The sequence below is a fragment of the Asterias rubens genome, chromosome 2 (genome assembly GCF_902459465.1).
Source record: "Asterias rubens chromosome 2, eAstRub1.3, whole genome shotgun sequence".
Lineage (NCBI taxonomy): Eukaryota > Metazoa > Echinodermata > Asteroidea > Forcipulatida > Asteriidae > Asterias > Asterias rubens.
The window spans coordinates 7,431,547-7,452,225 of NC_047063.1; the positions used below are offsets into that span (position 1 = coordinate 7,431,547).

Below are 20,679 nucleotides of genomic sequence, written 5' to 3' on the forward strand. Positions count from 1 at the left end.
TCATCTCTTGCAACTTTGATGTGAAATAGAGTCCAAATTTTCACAGGTTTGTTATTTGATGCCTATGTTCTGCCTATGAACTGGTCGTTAACCAAACCGTCGATTTCACCAAACTCTTCCTAACTTAAGATTAATCTTAGGTCTTAGGATGAGTCCCAACCCTGCACTGTAACATGCAGACCTTAAGATTAATCCTAAGTTAGGACAAGTTACTCGTCCCAACTCGAGATAGGATCAATCCTAGCGTTTCGCGAAATCGACGGCAGTGCCTTTAAAGACCTTACATAATTCTGAGCAGACGATGAGCAAGTTTAAAGGGGAAGTCAGCTCTAAGGTTGTTTACAACCAATGCTAAACAGCTTATCCATGACATCATCTTACCTCACTGAATGACGAGTGGAAGGAAAAACAAAGTCTGTACCGGCGGCCAATTTTCCTGTTATTAAAGAGATAAGACCAAGCTATTATGCTGGGTACCATGTTGCCGTGGCAGGCTGATGTTGATGAAGTGAACCTATGATGTGTTGTGGCCGAGTAGATAAGAGCACTAAACTCAAGCCCGTGTAAGTATTGTTTGAAGCTTTGCATGGTGTGGATAAATAAGAAGAAACTATAAATAAATAGTAAACTTGCGGGTACAACCATGTGTAAATCTCTTATGAGTGAGTGTTGGCTCTGAAAAGAGCCAGTTTGGTCTTGACAGTATACTCTGCTCGTATTCTCCTGAAGACGAGCAGAGTATACTGTTCAAAACATCCAGACCAACTGGCTCTTCTAAGAGCCAACACTCACACAAAAGAGATTTACACATGGTTGTACCCGCAAGTTAACTATTTATTTGTAGTTTCTTCTTATTAAGCCCTGGTATTTCTGATCAGCAGAGTTTGGGTTCAAGTCCCAGTCATGACACTTGTGGGCAGGATAATGTCTTACAACTCTCAGTGAGTAATCATCTTTTTATCAGAGAAATATATATATTTTTAAAAAGGTTTGGGTACTTTTTGTACGGCACAAAACACAAACATCCACAGATCAAATAGCGACGACTTTGACACTAGACGCGACTAATTTGTAATTCCTAAGATGCATTGCGACATATTTTTTGCCGCAGGCTCAATGTAGTATAATTCAAGCTGAACGGATTGAGGAATTGTGTCACTGATGTCTGATTGTGTTTCGTAAGTACATAATGCTGTCGGAGTAGTCGTGAGCGACTTAATTTGTTCACCAAGCAGGTAGTCGCAACTATTTTTGTAGTAGTCGTGGCGGCACGATCAACTGAGTTGTTGAAAAAACAGTAGTCGTGACTTGACTAAGCAATCAATAGTCAAGCCTTCGACACTAGTCGCCCAGGCTTACTGTTGACCTTTTGCCTTTCTTTTAATTTCCTTGGGGGGGGGGGGGGGTAGAACAGCCACTCCCACATACTCGTCTAATTTGGTTCACCTAGCAGGTAGAAGCAAATATTTTTGCAGTACTCATGGCGGCACGATTAACTGAGTAGTTGAAAAACAGCAGTCACGAGTCTAAGCAATCAATAGTCGGGACTACGACATTAGTTCCGTTAGTTGACCAGGCTTTGTGTTTTTGCCTTTCTTTCTTATCGTGGGGGGGGGGGGGATGGTAGGCCATCCTCTGCCATTTGGCATGGTACATTGGGCAATGACAATGTTGTCAAGTGGTTAGACTGCAGGACTTGCAATCACAAGGTTGTGGGTTCGAAAAGCTAAAGGCCCGGTCCCACTGCAGCGATAACGAGAACGATAACGGCGCAAAGAGAAGGCGTAGTATTGGTTGAATTGCTCCACACATAATACGCCCTTGCTTGTTCAACCAATCGAGGGCGTGTTCTCGTTATCGCGGCGTTATCAAGGCCTGTGTGACCGGGCCTTAACCACTGATTTCACAATGACTAGAATAAATATTGTCGTCAAGTTACTGAATCACAGTTTCTTGATTTGTGCAATTCATAATCATAGACGTCAAACCAATGTTTATATGAGAGAGATTGGTTGTTGCCAGCTTGGTGTTTATATCCCCTTTTTGAGTTTGTCGAGTTCCCTGGAGGGGAAGATCATTTAAACAAACTACTCACCTTACGACATCAGAGGGCTGAGCATTACGGGTGAACCACATGGTACTTGGTACAACGACTAACACATCGGTGGCATTACTCATTGAACAATCCTGCATTCAAAAACAATTCATATAATTTAATTTTGGTTTTTACCCATACACTGGCACTGTATACTCGGTACATTCCCGAGTCCTGTGAATAAATTTTACAGGCATATTACTCGGGTGGGATTTGAACCCACGACCCTTGCAATTCTAGAGCAGTGTCTTACCAACTAGACCACTGAGATTGCCCAGTTGCTAGATGCAGCTCGAATCATGTGTTTTCGAGGCGAATACCGCAACGATATAATACATGTTCAGTTTTGGGAAAGTACAAAGTTTACAGTGCTAACACACATCAGTGTATAGGTAAAAAAAAGAAATAATATCCTTTATCCCTGATGCAAATTTAACATCAATAAATTGTAATTAATACATTCTTTGCTTAATGTTTTCAGGGCGAGTTATGGTTTTTCAAGATACCAGTGAAGCATTACCAACATCTAAATAAAAATTTGTCCTTCAGATAAAAGTAAAAATATACGAGAATCTATTCCATGAAAATTGTGAAAACACTTTGAGCACTGGAATACTTCAATGTTGTTATGTCTAATCATCAATGTTCTAGTTTCCAACATTACATTTTGCAAATAGTCTTATACAATTTGTGAAAAAGACCGAGTTAAATTCCCCCCTAGATTCTCGTGAAATTCTTCAACAAGAATCCTTTTTTATTTTAGTGGAGTCTTGCCAACTTCTAGGCCTGCTTACTAACCATGTACCTGCATGCATGAACCTGCGTGGTGCTGCCGTCAGTAGTCAGATGTTTGGCAAGGAGTGGGACTCTTTCATACTGCGCCATGACTAGTGATGACACATGTACCTAAAGAATCAACATCAATCAAACTTAGAAGTTGGGTGTTCACAAACAAGGTTACTATTCTTGTACTATATTTCTGATAAAGAAACCAAGGATGCCTCATAAGTGAACTTAATCACTGTAGGGCGCAAGCCTGAGGAAACCTGTAAACAAAAGTGCTTGAGGTGAACCAGAAAACTGGGGTTAACCCCTACTTTCCCATAATGAGTGTTCTGGGTTCTGTTAAATGGGAGGTACTACCAATCCTAGTACGCGGAAACCTTAGGCTTAATGTCCCATCCAAAGGAAGAAAAACAAATTATGGTAAAGAATCTTGCTCAAGGACAAAAGTGCCAAGAAAAATTACCCCCTGCCGGAGCCAAAACACAATGTGGAAGAGGCTGCCCTAGGACAAAAAAAAAAAATGTAATCCAGAGGGACCTCTCCAGACTGTGCACTGGGTGGTGTGTGGAGGAAGCAGAAGTGGCAGCTCAAGATCGGTCTATTTGGAAGCTTCTCAAAGTCAGGCAGCCTGTACCGAAATGCAAGATGCTAACTGATGATGGCGCAGGTTTGTGGACAAATTGTGGTGATAGCGTTCTGACTTTCTCTGCGCTTCCCGCTACACTGGCGATATACTCGTGAGACAGCTGGCCCCCAACAAGATTACTGCTTCTGGCTGTGGTAGTCGGCAGCCAGCAGCTTTCCGTGAGAGCAGTTCTCGCGAGAGCAGTATTCGCTCGCGGAAACCTGAATCATTGCGCAACCACCACGACACAACAATCTCACCGCGACAGACTATTAACGACTTAACCACAAGTCATGTTCATGCTTCGTGAAAATAAGCCAAGAAAGGGTATTAGTGAATGAGTAACAATATATATCTACCTTTAGATTAAACTCTTTACTGATCTCCACAAACAGGTACTCGTATCCGTATTTGGCTTTACACGCTAGACGTACCATGTGGGTAGGACTCTTCTGTATATGTCTGTAATCAAACCAAACAAATTACCAAATTCTTTTACACTTAAAATTGAATTGCGTCATTATTTGTGCTTAATATATACTAGGTGTGGTCTTCAGTTTTGCGTCCCATCCAGTTTGGCTCCACCCTACATACAAAATCTGTTGACGCCCCACACAATTAGACCAGGGCCCAATTTCATAGTGCTAATCGTAAGCACACGAAACGGCATGCTAACCGTAAGCACACGAAACGGCATGCTAACCGTAAGCACACGAAACGGCGTGCTAACCGTAAGCACACAAAACGGCATGCTAACCGTAAGCACACGAAACGGCGTGCTAACCGTAAGCACACAAAACGGCATGCTAACCGTAAGCACACAAAACGGCATGCTAACCTTCGGGTACTTACCGCACCAAAATAAATGACGTCACAATGCAAATCCATGGTGAACGCGCAATATGGCCGCCAAATTGAAATACGCTTGCACTTTAGCAAATTTTTCAGCTACAGTTAGCACGAAAATTTGCTTCCGTTAAGCAGTGCTATGAAATTGGGCCCAGGCCTGAAATCTATCAGCAATACGCTTCAGGTTCCTGGAACTCGCGAACTCGCCTGGCCAGTTACAGGAACAGGGTCTATTCCAACATAGCACCAAGACTCTGGCATTCACTTCCTGAAGACCTCTGACAAATGCCCAACATCACTCTCCTCCAGCAGAAACTTATTAAAACACACTTGTTCATGTTTGCTTTCCCAACAATTTGTCAATACTTTTTAAATTCTACTAGATCGGTGCTTTGAATAGTTAAACAAGTCAGGAAAGTGCACCTTGAAAAGCTGTGTTATTATTATCGTTATTATTATTATTAACAATGTTATAGCTAAACCAATTTTAATGCTGGGCTCTAAATCCAATTAAGTCCACCAAGACCAAGAGGGAGCGGTTCAACAACATTGTTCATATTTAGATATGGGTTCATCATTACTGAAGTGCATTCTTGGGGAAATTTGTGCTGGGCAGTACAGCGTATTTTGCTCAGAGTGCTGGGCGAAATTTATTAGTTCCGGGCAGGCCCGCGCAGCACACCCACCGTGGCTACAACAAAGATTAATAATGAACTGTTTTGCTTAAGGGCGCAAGTGTTACGACGGGACTCAAACCCAATCTCTGCTTATCAGAAACACCAGGGGCCAATTTCATAGAGCTGCTTAAGCAAAAAATTTGCTTAAGCACGAAAATAGCTCGCTTATTTTACACATGTTACTGGCCAAAACTTCATGCCATATACATTGCTTATGATTAGTATTTAGCTGTTGTTTACTTAGCATAACAATTAAGTGGTATCTTGGCCGGTAATCTGATTTTACTAAGCAATGAATGTTTTGCTTAAGCAAAATTTGGTGCTTAAGCAGCTCTATGAAATTGGGCCCTGAGCCCGAGTCTGGTGCTCTTATCCGCTGGGCCACGAAACACCACATAGAGTTTGTTCATACTTTTTTAAAGTACTTTTTTAAAGTAAACTTACTGTTCTACTAAGTCAAGCAGAGCATCCTTAGACTGCTCCTGTGTATGGGGATAAGTTACAAAAAGGTGAGAAAAAAAATTCAAAATAAAAATGAGCTGAAAAAATTTTAAACAAAATTGTTTAATATGAGCATTTGTTTTTTAACATGAGAAAACTGGAATTTCATCTTCGAGAGGGCAAGGCCATTTTCATTTTCCAAAAGGGCACTTCTACTGGAAAATCTTTAAGTCTATGGGAAATGTTTGAGGGGCACCAAGGCTAAGACCAGGGGCAACAGAGGCAATGGCCTCCGTGGTCTCCATGTAATCCCAGACATGGATGCCCTGTGTCTCACATTAGCCTTATCTTTCAAAGGCTGATTAATGGTGGATGTCTCGTAACTGTTTGCTACAACAGTTCAAAAGTCTATTTCAATCCTAACCAAAGGCCTTGATTTTGAGTTTAACAAAGACGAATTTACTACAGCAGGATTTGAACAACTGACCACAGGATTAAAGACACTGGACACTATTGGTAATTGTCAAAGACCAGTCTTCTCACTTGGTGTATCTCAACATATGCATAAAATAACAAACCTGTGAAAATTTGAGCTCAATCGGTCGTCGGAGTTGCGAGATAACTTTGATAGGAAAAAAAAACACCCTTGTCACATGAAGTTGTGTGCTTTCAGATGCTTGATTTCGAGACCTCAAATTCTAAACTTGTGGTCTCAAAATCAAATTTGTGGAAAATTACTTCTTTCTCGAAAACTATGTCACTTCAGAGGGATTTGTTTCTCGCAATGTTTTATACTGTCAACCTTTCCCCATTACTTGTTACCAAGTGAGGTTTTATGCTGATAATTATTTTGAGTAATTACCAATAGTGTCCACTGCCTTTTGCTGGCGCTCTACCAACTGAGCTATCTACAAGAGTAGGCCTTTTTGGCAGTCTACCTTGTTGGGGGGTCAATTTCTTTGTTCAGGGGGCTTCCATTCAGAAGTCAAGCAACCGTTATCTGCCGTGCTGCCAGGGATCATACCCAAGTTTACTATGACCAGCAAATCAAAATCTTAAGATAATGAACCAAATAATAAAGGCACTCTGAATGTACAGTCTTACCCTGCTAGGTATGTACATAGCCTCTGGCACGCAGAATGTAGTATCAACATACGCACTCTTGATATCTTTAACGCTGTAGTATAAAACAATTAGACATTTAAGTTCAATGTGGGCACCAGTTTATTTACACACCCATATGGTTTATCTTCAATGGTAATCAAACTTCCACCCTAGGCCTTGAGTTAAGTCTAGAAACCCAATCTGGTTCAATGTCCCGGACAGTGCAGCGACCGCAGAAGATCTATGGCGAACACGGTGGCGAGACCACACCAACGTCCCCCACAAGTTCCTGGTCGCTGACCCCACCATCCAACTTCCGGGAATGGACCTCTCCCGCGCGGCCATTGGTGCGTCTAAAACTAGTTCCGTACAGACGCAGGGCCATGCCGCAGCAGTCTACACAAGTGGGGCTACCTTGCATCTCAGCTTTGTGATTGTGGAGAACCACAGACGATGCGCCACATGATAGATGACTGCCCACTCTCTCACCTTGATGGTGGCATCAAAGCCCTTCACCTGGCTGAGGACCTAGCCGTAAACTGGCTTATGGACTTTAAAACGAGATCTACATAGCATACGACATCATCCATGGTAATCAAAGTTTCAAAAGAGCAAGACCTGGGCCCAATTTCATAGAGTTGCTGAAAGGCACTGGACACTTTTTGTAATTGTCAAATCCCAGTATTCTCACTATGGTGTATCCCAAACATATGCATAAAATAACAAATCTGTACAATTTTGACTCAAATTGTCGTCGCAGTTGCAAGAGAAAACTGAAAGAAAGACCATCCTTGCGAGAAAGGCTTCAGGCCTGACGTCCTTTAATATTTTAGTGAGTATTACCTCTCTCTGAAAAAGTATGTTACTTCAGAGGGAGCCGTTTCTCACAATGTTTTATACTATCGATTGCTCATTACCAAGTAAGTTTTGATGCTAACAATTAGTTTGAGTAATAACCAAGTGTCTAGTGCCTTTAAACAGCTCTATGAAATTGGCCCTTGATCAGTTGATGTCTCCTTACACTGAGAATCACTGAGAAGTTAACAGGCTTCTAGGGGTGCGGTAGACCCAGAAACTGGGGCGCTGTACTCCTTTCAAACAAATTTTGACGTCAATGGTTCATACTAGCAGATGTCACAAAATAAATTAGAAGTAGTACAGTGCCCCAGTTACTGGGTCTAGCAGTACAGCCCCAGTTACTTGGTCTACATGTACCGCACGCCTAGTAGCCAGTTGACTTCTAAGTGAGTCTCAGTTTAAGAAGGCTCCAGGGCCCAATTTCATAGAGCTGCTAAGCACAAAAATTTGCTTAGCATGAAATTTCCTACTTGATAAAAACAGACTTACCAACCAAATTTCATGTGATTTTCAGGATAAGCAAACAAAAGCTGAATACCAGTAACAAGCACTATGTAACAAATGGAAATTTGGCTGGTAATCCTGTTTTTATCAGGGAAGAAATTTCATGCTTAGCAAATTTTTGTGCTTAGCAGCTCTATGAAATTGGGCCCAGGGCCCTCCAAGTACACCTTTGGTTTTTGGAATCATTATCTTGTTTTATTTCTATGTACAAAATGTTGACGTCTGCACTCATACCAGAGATGTCAAATTTTGTTTAAAGGAGTACCTCACGCCTTCTCAGCGAGTCTCAGTTCAAGAAGACTCCAGGGCCTGCCAAGTATACCTTTGGTTTTTGGAATCATTATCTTGTTTTAATCCTTTATACAAAATTATGACGTCTGCAGTTCGTACTACAGATGTTAAATTCTGTTAAAAGGAACGTTACAGAATCGGTAAGAAACAAAAATCGTTAAGATCACAGATTTACATAAAACTTTAACACGGTCTAATGATAATGATGGTAGAAAACATCCTTTGAAATATTTCTGTCTGAAATGTCACAATAGGAGACTTTCCAACGCTAGGCGGCAGCAGACATACCGGGTAAATTTCCATTGTTTACGTAGTTCTGAACATGCGCATAATTCTGAGAACAATGGATTTACCCGGTAAGTCTGCTGCCCTCTATCATCCCAGAAAGTCTCCCATTGCTGAGAAATAAATAATCTAATTTGCGTTTGAGGTTTATTGCTCAGTGAGCGTTTTTTTTCCCCCATTTTTTGTTTGCATCGATGTAATCAAAAATTGATTTTTCACTATTTTCTTGTGACCCAGATGGGTGATCGACCTTAAACTTCTACAGGTTTGTGAGTTTATGTATGGTGAATTACATGAAGTGCTTACACTGCCAGCAACTGTTTTGTTAGCAAAACCAATTCTGTAATGTTCCTTTAAATGAGTACTGCAGTGCCCCAGTTACTGTGTCTCGCGGGGAGGTTAGAATGCCTGACCTGTTTCCAGAATGCAGTAGTTCCATACGTGCTGCTTCACCTTTAGCAAAGCGAAAATCACCGGTGTATAACACATTGCCTTCATCACCCTCAAACAAGAACCTGTGGAAAAGTATAAGGTCAGTAGGGGCCATTCAGAATAGTCTCTCAAAATTGGAGGGGTAAAAAGAGATAACTGAAAATAGAAATTAAGTTTTTATTTGAAAAAAAATACTGATTTATACAATATTTATATTTAATAGATGGAAAATGCTGCAGTACCCACAAAAATAGGATTCGAGCTGTCTCTAGCTACTGGGCAATCTCGGTTGTCTAGTTGGTAAGAACTGCAAATGTCAAAAAAACATAAGCACAGAATTGGCGCTTACGGACGCAAGGATTCTGTGCCTACAGCAAGCCTATTTCACAGGTTAGCGGCGAATTTTGGCTTCTGCGCAGGCATTCTACACTTACAAGGCTAGCGCAGAAATTTGGCGCTTGCACGTAAGTAGAGAATTCGTGATTGAAGCGCAGAATACGGCAGTAAGCAGAGCAATGAAATTGGGCCCTGATGCTTTGTTTTTGGCACCAAGACGTGTTATTCCTGGTAGGGGCACATCTATGACTATGAGGAACTTGTAAATATCTATTGGAACATTTCAAGGGGCACCAAGGCAATGAACACCAACATTGAGCAACGCTGGAAGTATCAGGCCTTGTATACAACATCACTCCAAACATTTGGAACGTTACAGCCATTTCTAGAAACAGACAATACTCAAAGTAGGTATAAGACACACATTCTTATACAAATCTTGATCTTATCACTTCTTTTAGTCTTACTCCAGAGGGCGCCAGACTCTTGGTCCAGTGTGAATTATTACATAAATGAATGATACAGGACAATGTAACAAACCCCATCTTAATTTTGGTTTTACCCATATATAGTTGTACACCGATGTGTGTTAGGACTGTATACTTTCCCGAGCACTGGGGAAAAAATCGCCTGGGCATATTACTCGGTTGAGATTCAAACCTGTGATATTTGCAGTTCTACCCAACTAGACAACCGAGATTGCCCAGTAGCTAGAGACAGTTCAAATCCTATTTTTGACGGTACTGCAGTGTTTTCCATCTATTAAATATAAATATTGTATAAATCAGTAGCTGTTTTCAAATAAAAACTTAATTTCTATTTTCAGTTATCTCTTTTTACCCCTCCAATTTTGAGAGACTATTCTGAATGGCCCCTAGCGTACATGTATAAGAGTGTTCCTATGCCCTCATTCCCACCATTACAGCCTGTACAATAAATGCCCACATAAATACCAACGGGGTTCCCATGGGAATCTGTGTATAAGACATCATCATCCACAATGACCCTACTGCTCTTAAAGCTATAGTGTTCCTGAGCCAATATTTGGGTACAAATATTTCCAAAGTGGATTTGTTTTTTCTATTCGCAGAGCAAACCTTGTTGTTATTTTTTGTCCCAACAAGAGTGTGTGGTCTCCAACTTAAAGGGAAGATTCTATCGACCTTATACCTTTTAAAGCGGCATTGGACACTTTCGGTACAGAAAAAAAATTAAAAGTTCACAGATTTACAAATAACTTACAGGGTTTACAGAAGGTAATGGTGAAAGACTTCTCTTGAAATATTAATCCATGAAATGCTTTACTTTTTGAGAAAACATTAAAACAATATCAATTCTCGCGGATTTATTTTAAACACATGTCATGACACGGCGAAACGTGCAGGAACAAGGGTGGGTTTTCCCGTTATTTTCTCCCGACTCCGATGACCGATTAAGCCTAAATTTTCACAGGTTTGTTATTTTATATAGAAGTTGTGATACACGAAGTGTGGGCCTTGGACAGTACTGTATACCGAAAGTGTCCAATGGCTTTAAGGACCCTCTATGGTAAAACAACTTCCTTTTTGGCCTTATGGTACTTCTTCAAACCAGAATCTTCTAATCCAAATTATCATATTTAACTAAATAATCTACCAAAACCAAACCATGAATTTCCCTTTAAATCTACCCATGTATGACTCATCTTGGTAATTCCTTCAGATAATGTCTTACCATGGTGGAGAATTCTTTCTCCGTCCAACTGTTTAGACCATCCAGGACAGTTTGGAAGAGATGTTTAAAGGGCAGTACAAAAAAGGGTTGTTGAAAAAAGTGATGGTTCCTTGTAATTTTTGAAATATCTTTTCATCACTTTAAAGGCAGTGGACACTATTGGTAATTACTCAAAATAATTATTAGCATAAGACCTTACTTGGTAATGAGTAATGGGGAGAGGTTGATAGTATAAAACATTGTGAGAAACGGCTCCCTCTGAAGTGACGTAGTTTTCGAGAAATAAGTAATTTTCCACGAATTTGATTTCAAGACCTAAGAATTAGATTTTGAGGTCTCCAAATCAAGCATCTGAAAGCTCACAACTTTGTGTGACGGGGGTGTTTTTTCTTGTAACAGTTATCTCGCAACTTTGACGACCAATAATTGAGAGCTCAAATTTTCACAGGTTTGTTATTTTATGCATATGTTGAGATACACATAGTGAGAAGACTGGTCTTTGACAATTACCAAACGTGTCCAGTGTCTTTAACAGGCATGGCATATTGGCTTTGGAAAAAGTAGGAATAAAAGACTACAAGGACAAAAATTGACTGGGTAATTCTTGCAACCAGTTGATTTATGTTCCGAAAATTCCAACTAAGGACAAAGTTATCAAACTTACAATCTTGAGAGAAAAAAACCTTGTCCATTCCCAAGATTTGCAAAGCAACCTACGACCCTTTGAAGATTTACAACCCCCTGCGAAATGAGACTTCAACAGGATCAAATAAAATGCCACAATTCTCTGAATGGTGTGCTCTTGTGTGTACTTAACAAAGGTAGGGTCATCATTTAAAAATAAAATTTCAAAAAAATGTTGATTTATAGGCACAGACTGTAAGTTACATTTGTGAAAGTGTCTGCTGTTTACATTGCTACTTGCTGAGAGAAAAAAAAAACAAAAAAAACTTTCATGTTTTGGCAAATCCATCCATGTTTAGCGAGTGACGGCAGGTATCAAACTCATCTCAGGGTCCAATTTCATAAAACTGTTTTAAAGCCATTGGACACTTTCGGAACAGAAACAAAATTAAAAGTTCACAGATTTACAAATAACCAGGGTTTACTGAAGGTAATGGTGAAAGACTTCTCTTGAAATATTATTCCATTAAATGCTTTACTTTTTGAGAAAACATTATAACAATATCAATTCTCAATATCAAGAATTACGGATTAATTTTAAACACATGTCCTGACACCGCGAAACATGCGGGTTTTTCCGTTATTTTTCCGTCGGTTTTCCCGACTCCGATGACCGATTGAGTGTTAATTTTCACAGGTTTGTTATTTTATGTATAAGTTGTGATACACAAAGTGTGGGCCGTGGACAACACTGTTTACCGAAAGTGTCCAATGGCTTTAAAGCAGAAAATACTTTTGCGCAGCAAAATTCTTTGCAGAATTCTTTTCAATTTGAATTATGAATTTACATGTACAAATGGTGTAGGCTCTAATATACATTTATGGCTGTTTTCAAGATTTTTCCAAGGGCAAAACAATAGAAAACAGACTAAAGTTGGACAAAATATCATCACTGAACCGAGTTAGTTTTTATGGTGATTAATTTTGGGAGAATTCACCAATCTCTGACCCTAACTTTCTGCAGAAAATAACTAGCACTGGCAGTTGGAAGATAAGTCTGAGTCTCAAGGGTGCTTTTTATAGCGCAATATTTCTTCTTCTCGGCTAAAAAAATACCTAAATAAATTTTTATTTTGTTTTTATTTTTTGTGAGGACACTTTGAACCTTTGAGGATAAATGGCTCATAAATCAGGAGTAACTTACATGACAGATCCAGGGCAGTGACCAGCGGCTAGCAACGACACCAGAACCTGTTTGTCCTGAAAGAATAAAAATGCACTGACGATTAAAGGGAGTGAGACCTTTCCATTGTTGATAAACAAAGTGCGCTGGTTGGCATGGCAGGTCGAATGTTAGGAAAAAATCAAGTTGTGTTGAAACAAATTGTGACAAAATTCACATTTTCTGAAAAGATTCATGAGTTGAAATATTCAACATATTTTAAATATTTTAACATATCTGCACTATGGCTATCTGTTTTTGATTTGTATGTATAGCTCTCCATAGTTGGTTAGGAGCCTACAGCAGCGTTTGATAGAATAAAGCATTTTGAGAAACATTTCACTCTGAAGCAATGTATGTAAAAAGAAATAAAATAAAAACACGATACAATTCTCAGATTGTGTATTTCTGTTTGGTATAATTATTCCTGCCTCGACAAATTTGCTAAAGATTTTTGGCAATACCTCAAAAACACATGACCACTTTTTGAAACAAAATGTTTCGATGTTAGTTTTATTTTGTATATAAAACAATTGAACGGTTCAACAAACCCAAAATTATACTTTCCCTTTATATTTCAATTGATTTACAACTGATTAACGTTATCTCTTGACATTTCCACATGAACTGAGCTGGAAAGCGATTCAAGTCTGTTAGATTCATCATCTATCCAAGGTCTTATCAAAGCATTATCTTTCAAATTATTCATTACATATTTTATGGCACTCGGCAATTTCCTTTTCATTTCAAAAGTCTCTGAAGATTAAATTTGGTTCTGATACACTAAATATGGAGTTGTGTAGATCGATAGAGCATGTGAAGCAATGAGAGTTATGAAATAGTTTAGCTTCAGTGATTAGACACAATGAAACAAAAGACTGGGTGTCAGCATATGAATTTGCACACCTTAAAGGCAGTGGACACTATTGGTAATTACTCAAAATAATTATTAGCATAAAACCTTTCTTGGTGACAAGTAATGGGGAGAGGTTGGTGGTATAAAACATTGTGAGAGACAGCTCCCTCTGAAGTGCCATAGTGCCAAATTTGCTTGAAGATAAATACGTTATCACACGCACGCTCGTGGAAATACGGAAAATATAGCGCGTCTAAATCGAGCATAAATATAAATGCTATATAATTCATAACCATCTAGAACTATGAATTACAGAAAAGGCAATCATTTTATTTTAATCAATCAAAAATAAGAAATTTGAAAGAGGTCCTGCCTTTTCCTTTGTGTCATCACAGAGCGTGATTAGCGTCGGCTCCTCAATCGGTAGACTGATTAGGAATGGCTCCAGATGAACAAACCGTCTGTCTGTCAGTAGAAACTCACGTGTAACTTCAGAGCAGTAGAGCTTGATGTGTGTACTGGTATACAGGGAGAAATCAAAACTCACAATTACTAAACACGGGTCTGAAATTTCATCTTCAAGGGTATGAACCCTTTTTTACGACACAAAACACAAACATCCACAGATTTACATGAAACTTACACAATTTAAAGATAATGACTTAGAAAGCTTCCCTTAAAGTGTTAATTGCTGAGGTGCTGTAAATACTCTACACAAACAAAATTCTTTAGACAAAAACTATTTTAGTATGTGCCACGGATTTACGTGACTCTCCTGAAATCATTGCTCTGTGACTTGTCACTTTTTTCCTAAAAAAACTTGATGACTAATGAAGCTGAAACTTCTACAGGTAAATTATACTACATAAGTGTATACATCTTCATTCACAGTGCTGTTAAATATGAAAAGAATCAAACCCTTCATTTGATGTTGCACACTATAAATGATACATATGGACCTATCCACACACCACTGATTGATACTACCTCAATCTTTGATGATGATCACTTTGCCACAAGCCAGACACGAAAATCTGGAAAATGCTTCATTACAAATTACAACCCACAGTTTCCAATGTCCTCATCCTCCACAATCATTAAAAGTGAAATACTGAACGACAGACGTCCCCTACCAGTATAGACAATGAACCCTTCCCATGAAATATGCTAATTACATTCACGCATGCGTGCAGACCCTGTCGGTTGGCAAACGCCGTAGAGTTGTGCACTGAGCAGACGCGCAATCGCGTCTGCATCACGCAGCCATTAGTTGTGTACAAAACAGCGCGATGTTCCCTCATTTTGCCAACCAAAACGTTAGTGCGCACGCGCTATGTGCAATTTACATATTTCATGGGAAGGGAGATTTATTATTAAGTGTGACCTTGTTCATTCTTTGTCTTTCTGGCAGGCATTGGTCATACGGGAAAGTTTACATTTGGTGTCATGATTTCCACATAAATCCAAGAGTTATGAAAATAAAAGCTGGACAAGTTTCGAGATATGTGCCCCCTTTCATCATATCAAAAGTTGATAAGAATTGGACAAAGCAATCTCCATAAAATATAAGATTTATGTTTTCTTCTGTTAGGCTGTGTACAAATCATGCCTGCAGGAAGTCCAGGCTTGGTTGCTATTTTGTAAACATGTGATGTCACAGGTCACATGTCTATATACAATCACTTAGAGCATGGAGGAAGCAGCTAGTCCAGCTGTCAAGTGAAATTGGTTGGGTTCTAAATTAAAGTTTAAAGGCACTGGACACTTTGGGTAATTACTCAAAATAATTGTTATCATATAAATTTACTTGGTAAAAAGAAATGAAGAGCTGCTAAGATAGTATTTAAAACAGTGTGAGAAAGGGCTCCCTCTGTCGTAATGTAATTTTCTAGAAAGAGGTATTTCTCACTCAAATAATAAAAGACTTCAGCTGAAGCCTTTAATTATGAATCTGAAAGCACACAAAGTAATGCAACGAGGGTGTTTTTCTTTCTGTGCAGTGCAGTGTCTTTAAAGGGCAGAAGAAAGGTCAGCTTCTGCTTTGAAACCTTGTGTTTGTTTGTTTGTTTGTTTGTTTGTTTGTTTGTTTGTTTGTTTGTTTGTTTGTTTGTTTGTTTGTTTGTTTGTTTGTTTGTTTGTCTTTTGTTTGTTTTGAAACCTAAAATGAAACTGAATGCAGATACTTGTGATTTTTGGCATTGCTGTGTAGCATTGTGTCATAAACTAGTAGTGACAACTTTTAAATTGATTGCACGTATTGGGGAAATAACTAGTTCCAAATATGTTTATATGAAAATGAACTGGCTTTTGAAAGTGAGGATGTAGTTTTTCTAAGGAGTGACACCTGTGTTATTCCTGCAACCATCAAACTTTATTTGGAAAATGAAACTGAAAAAAAAGAAACATATTGCTTGAAGGCACAAGCAGTTTATGTTTAATGGTTTGTTAAAACACTCGCTTTGAACATATATCACTTTCAACTTCTATTTTTAAAAACAAAATTAAACTGGTTTCCCTTTCAAATTCAAAATAGACAATTACTTAGTAGGCCTAGAAGTAATACTGAGTTATAATACTGATGTCACTCATGCCATTGTTGCACAAATTTGTGTGCTTTCAGATGCATAACAAAAAGCTTCCGGCCTGAAGTCTTTTATTATTTGAGTGAAAAATTACCTCTTTCTCAAAAACTACATAATGTTACTCACAATGTTTTATACTATCAACAGCTCTCAATTGCTCCTTTACCAAGTTAGTTTTATGCTATAACAACAACTATTTTGAGTAATAGTGTCCTGGGGTGGATTTCACAAAGAGTTAAGACTAGTCTTATCTCGAGTTAGGACGAGTTACTCGTTCTAACTTAGGACTAGCCACACGTTTTGTATATCTCCTAGGACTAGTCCGAAAAGGACTAGTCCTAACTCTTTGTGAAATCGACCCCAGTGCCTTTAAATGTTTGTGGTGTCACAGCTAAGAAAAAGTACCAAACCACACACACTGGCATGCTCAACTCTTACAGAACTGTTATGAAAGGCAATTCTAAACAGTTCTCAGATCGTAAGTAAAGGTCAGGATAATTACATGAGTTTAAAAAGAAAGGTTAGTTCTATTTGTAGTCTGAGGGGGCGCTATTTTGGGTACAAGCAAATTACCATGACTGTGTAGCAGTGACCCTCAAATGCTGCATCCATGTACTTGACCTCAATTTCAATTCTCAAGTGCATTTTCAAAATGCCATTCCGTTTTTTTTGTTTACCGTCTAGTCTGTGGTTTTCCTTTTCACTTACAATAAATCACAAGCAGAATGTTTTACTGCAAGTGCAATGTTGTGTTTTGGGTTTGCTTATCAAGTTTTTTGCCAGGATTTGGTAAAAAAAAGGTGGCAAAATTTGCTGGAATCTAAAAAAAAATGGTAGGCAAAAATGGTCACTTACAATACTTTGTACATTTAAAGACACTGGGCAGTGGACACTATTGGTAATTGTCAAAGACTAGCCTTCACAGTTGGTGTATCTCAACATGCATAAACTAACATACCTATGAACATTTAAATCTGAGGTCTCGCAATCAAATTCGTAGAACTTACTTCTTTCTCGAAAACTACATCACTTCAGAGGGAGCCGTTTCTCACAATGTTTTATACTATGAACCTCTCCCCATTACTCGTTACCAAGAAAGGTTTTATGCTAATAATTATTTTGAGTAACTACCAATAGTGTTCACAGGGTGTCCAAACAACAGGGTGTCGACATTTACAAACAGGGTGTCCAAAAGAGACACACAGACACCCCTCTAGCTGATTCTATGAGGTTACATTTAAAGGCACTGGACACTATTGGTAATTTCTCAAAAAAATTGTTAGCATAGAAACTTACTTGGTAACAAGCAATGGAGAGCTGATTGATAGTGAAAAACATTGTGAGAAACGGCTCCCTCTAAAGTAAAGTCGTTTTCGAGAAAGAAGTTATTTTCCACTAAAATATTTGAATTTTATTTCGAGACCTCAGAATTAGATTTTGAGGTCCTGAAATCAAGCATCTGAAAGAACACAACTTTCTTCCATTATTATCTCGCAACTTCGTTGACCAATTTGAGTTCAAATTTTCACAGGTTCGTTTTTTTTATGTTGAGATGCACTTAGTGAGAATACTGGTCTTTGACAATTACCAAAGGTGTCCAGTGTCCTTAAGCTATTATGTTGCTAAGTCAGTTAGTAAATAAAAAAAATTGAAAACAAGAAAGAAAAAACAGGATTATTTTGAGCAGCCAAGAAATGAAAATACTTCACAGATGCTTAGGTCTGTATGCTTTGTTTTTGAAAGGGCAAGAGCACTTAGGCATTTTCACCTTGGTAAAGGGCACCCTATTTAGGAAATTGTAAATTTCTCTTGAAGCATTTCAAGGGCACCAAAGTAATGACCAGGGGCAGGGGTCGAAATTAAGTGTATTTGATGGTAGTCAGCAGGGCTAGTAGTAACCAATAATTTTTAGTAGCCCTGATGAGATTTTGGTAGGCCGGAAAACATACAGTATTATGTCTCGGCACAAACTTTACTATACACCATCAGCACAGTTCATTGCTGTTTGTGATATTGATTTTTTCATTATTCGTCCAATAGCCAGCCGGCTATGAAACTGGAAAAATGAGTAGCCCGGCTCTAAATCTGGTAGTCCCGGGCTAGCGGGCTAGTGGCAATTTCGACCCCTGCAGGGGGGGGGGGGGGGGGGGCATGGAGGCAAATTTCCTCAGGCCTGGCCAAGAAATGCAAAATACTTTGAACACAGCTGCTCTTATATTATGTGATCATTGTATACATCAATGGGTAGTGTTTACTTGTGTTGTGTGACAGAAAGATGAGGAATGACCTTGTGTGTTGATCATCAGTCAGAGATGCTATGGGCCATAATGGGGATGTGTAGACAAAGTACACACACTGTTGGTCACAGCTGACCCCAGAGTCGTATCATGGCAACGTAATTATAAGGTATCAAATAGTAACGCTTTAATATTGATACTCTGTATAAGAACCAAGGTATAACCTTCCAATGTGTTTTTTTAACCACAAAGTGCAATCTTTAAAGGGAAGGTACACGTTCGGTAGTTGTCAAAGACCAGTCTTCTCATTTGGTGTATCCCAACATAAGCATAAAATAACAATCCTGTGAAAATTTGGGCTCAATTAGTCATTGGAGTTGCGAGAGAAACAACACCCTTGTTGGACGAATTTGTGTGCTTTTAGATAGGAATAAAAGACTTCTAGCTAGAAGTCTTTTATTAGTGAGAAATTACCTCTTGCTCAAAAACTACGTTACTTCAGAGGGAGTCGTTTCCCACAATGTTTTATACTATCAGCAGCTCTCCAGTGCTTGTTACCAAGTCAGTTTTTAAGTTAATATTTGTTTTGAGTAATTACCGAACGTGTACCTTCCCTTTTAAGGCAGTGACACTATTGGTAGTAGTTACTCCAGGCCCCGACACTCCACAGAGGCATTGAAGGCCATTGTCTCCATACCCCTAGTCTTAATCAAGGAGCTCCAGCCAGTCCCTACCTGCAAAATCCCAGTCCCCATCACTCAATTCCGCCGGCGCATCCCCCTAATAACACAGTGCATAATACGTGTACAGCGTATGTACACATACGTACTGTACGTACAACCATCTGTACGGTACACGTGTTGAAGACACGACCGTACTCATGACTACGCTTTACTGTTCTCGCTGTACAATGTACTGCACAAACAATGTTTACATTGGTCGTGTATACACTACTGCGTGCAATTTTTTTTGCTGAATCATGTCGCGCACCGGGCTGTGGCACACTTCACCAACAGCCTCGAATCAAGGCTACCATACCCCCTGGTCATTGCATTGGACCAATGGTGCACTTGAAATACTCCAATAGACATTTACAACTCTCGTGTAGAGTGCCCTTTACCAATGAAAAATGCCTGGATGCCCTTGCCCTTTCAAAAATGAAGCATACAGGCCTGTTACTCAAAATAATTGTAAGCACAAAAACTTACTAACTAGCAATGGAGAGCTGTTAATAGTATAAAACAATGTGAGAAACGGCTCCCTTGGAAGTCACATAGTTTTTGAGAAAGAGGTAATTTCTCACTCAATTAAAAAAAAAGTAAGACGTCAGGCCTTAATTAAACCCTTTTTTAGGTATCTGACAACACACACATTATTTTGTGCAACAATGGTGCTTTGACTTTCATTGTTCTCTTGCAACTTGGATAACCAAGTGAGTACAGTGCTCAGCTTTTGATAGTATGACACATGTACATGTAGGCCTATAAAGCATTTTGAGAATCTTTCACTTCAAAATAATGTGGTTATATGGAAAAAGATATATTTTAGCTATTAGCCCCCAAATTTGAATTTGAGAAATGTTACTGACTGTCAGAAACCTTTCTCAGATTGTGTCATTCCAATTATGAATTTTTCTTCTTGGACTAAAGTGTAAACTTCTGGCTTTTTTGCGATATGATATTTTCACAACTAAAAACAACCTTTAAAGGCAGTGGACACTATCGGTAATTACTCAAAATAATTATCAGCATAAAACCTCACTTGGTAACGAGTAATGGGGAGAGGTTGATGGTATAAAACATTGTGAGAAACGGCTCCCGCTGAAGTGGCATAGTGTTCGAGAAAGAAGTAATTTTCCACGAATTTGAATTCGAGACCTCAAGTTTAGAATTTGAGGTCTCGAAATCAAGCATCTAAAAGCACACAACTTCGTGTGGCAAGGGTGTTTTTTTCTTTCACAGTTATCTCGCAACTCCGACCACCAATCGAGCTCAAATTTTCACAGGTTTGTTATTTTATGCATATGTTGATATACACAAAGTGAGAAGACTGGTCTTTGACAATTACCAATAGTGTCCAATGTCTTTAAAGGTATTTTATAGGCTACTTTCTGTTATTGTCAACGGCAAGTATCACCTAGTGTATCCCAAAACAAATAAAAT

The 20,679-nt window shown here is 39.0% G+C and overlaps 1 protein-coding gene across 3 annotated transcripts in view; it reads right to left on the reverse strand.

The window, feature by feature from the left end:
- LOC117305062 (protein artemis-like) overlaps window positions 1-20,679 on the reverse strand; it is a 44,074-nt gene that overhangs the window by 21,473 nt on the left and 1,922 nt on the right. For 2 of the 3 annotated variants that reach the window (XM_033789779.1, XM_033789798.1), the window contains 9 exons: window positions 14,072-14,216; window positions 12,825-12,880; window positions 8,929-9,030; window positions 6,578-6,650; window positions 5,477-5,514; window positions 3,866-3,968; window positions 2,894-3,001; window positions 2,096-2,187; window positions 382-436 (listed from right to left, as the gene is read on the reverse strand). In XM_033789779.1, coding sequence (XP_033645670.1) covers window positions 382-436; window positions 2,096-2,187; window positions 2,894-3,001; window positions 3,866-3,968; window positions 5,477-5,514; window positions 6,578-6,650; window positions 8,929-9,030; window positions 12,825-12,880; window positions 14,072-14,216 — 772 coding nt within the window. The remainder of the gene's footprint in view (window positions 1-381; window positions 437-2,095; window positions 2,188-2,893; window positions 3,002-3,865; window positions 3,969-5,476; window positions 5,515-6,577; window positions 6,651-8,928; window positions 9,031-12,824; window positions 12,881-14,071; window positions 14,217-20,679) is intronic. The other variant, XM_033789788.1, reaches the window with a different exon arrangement.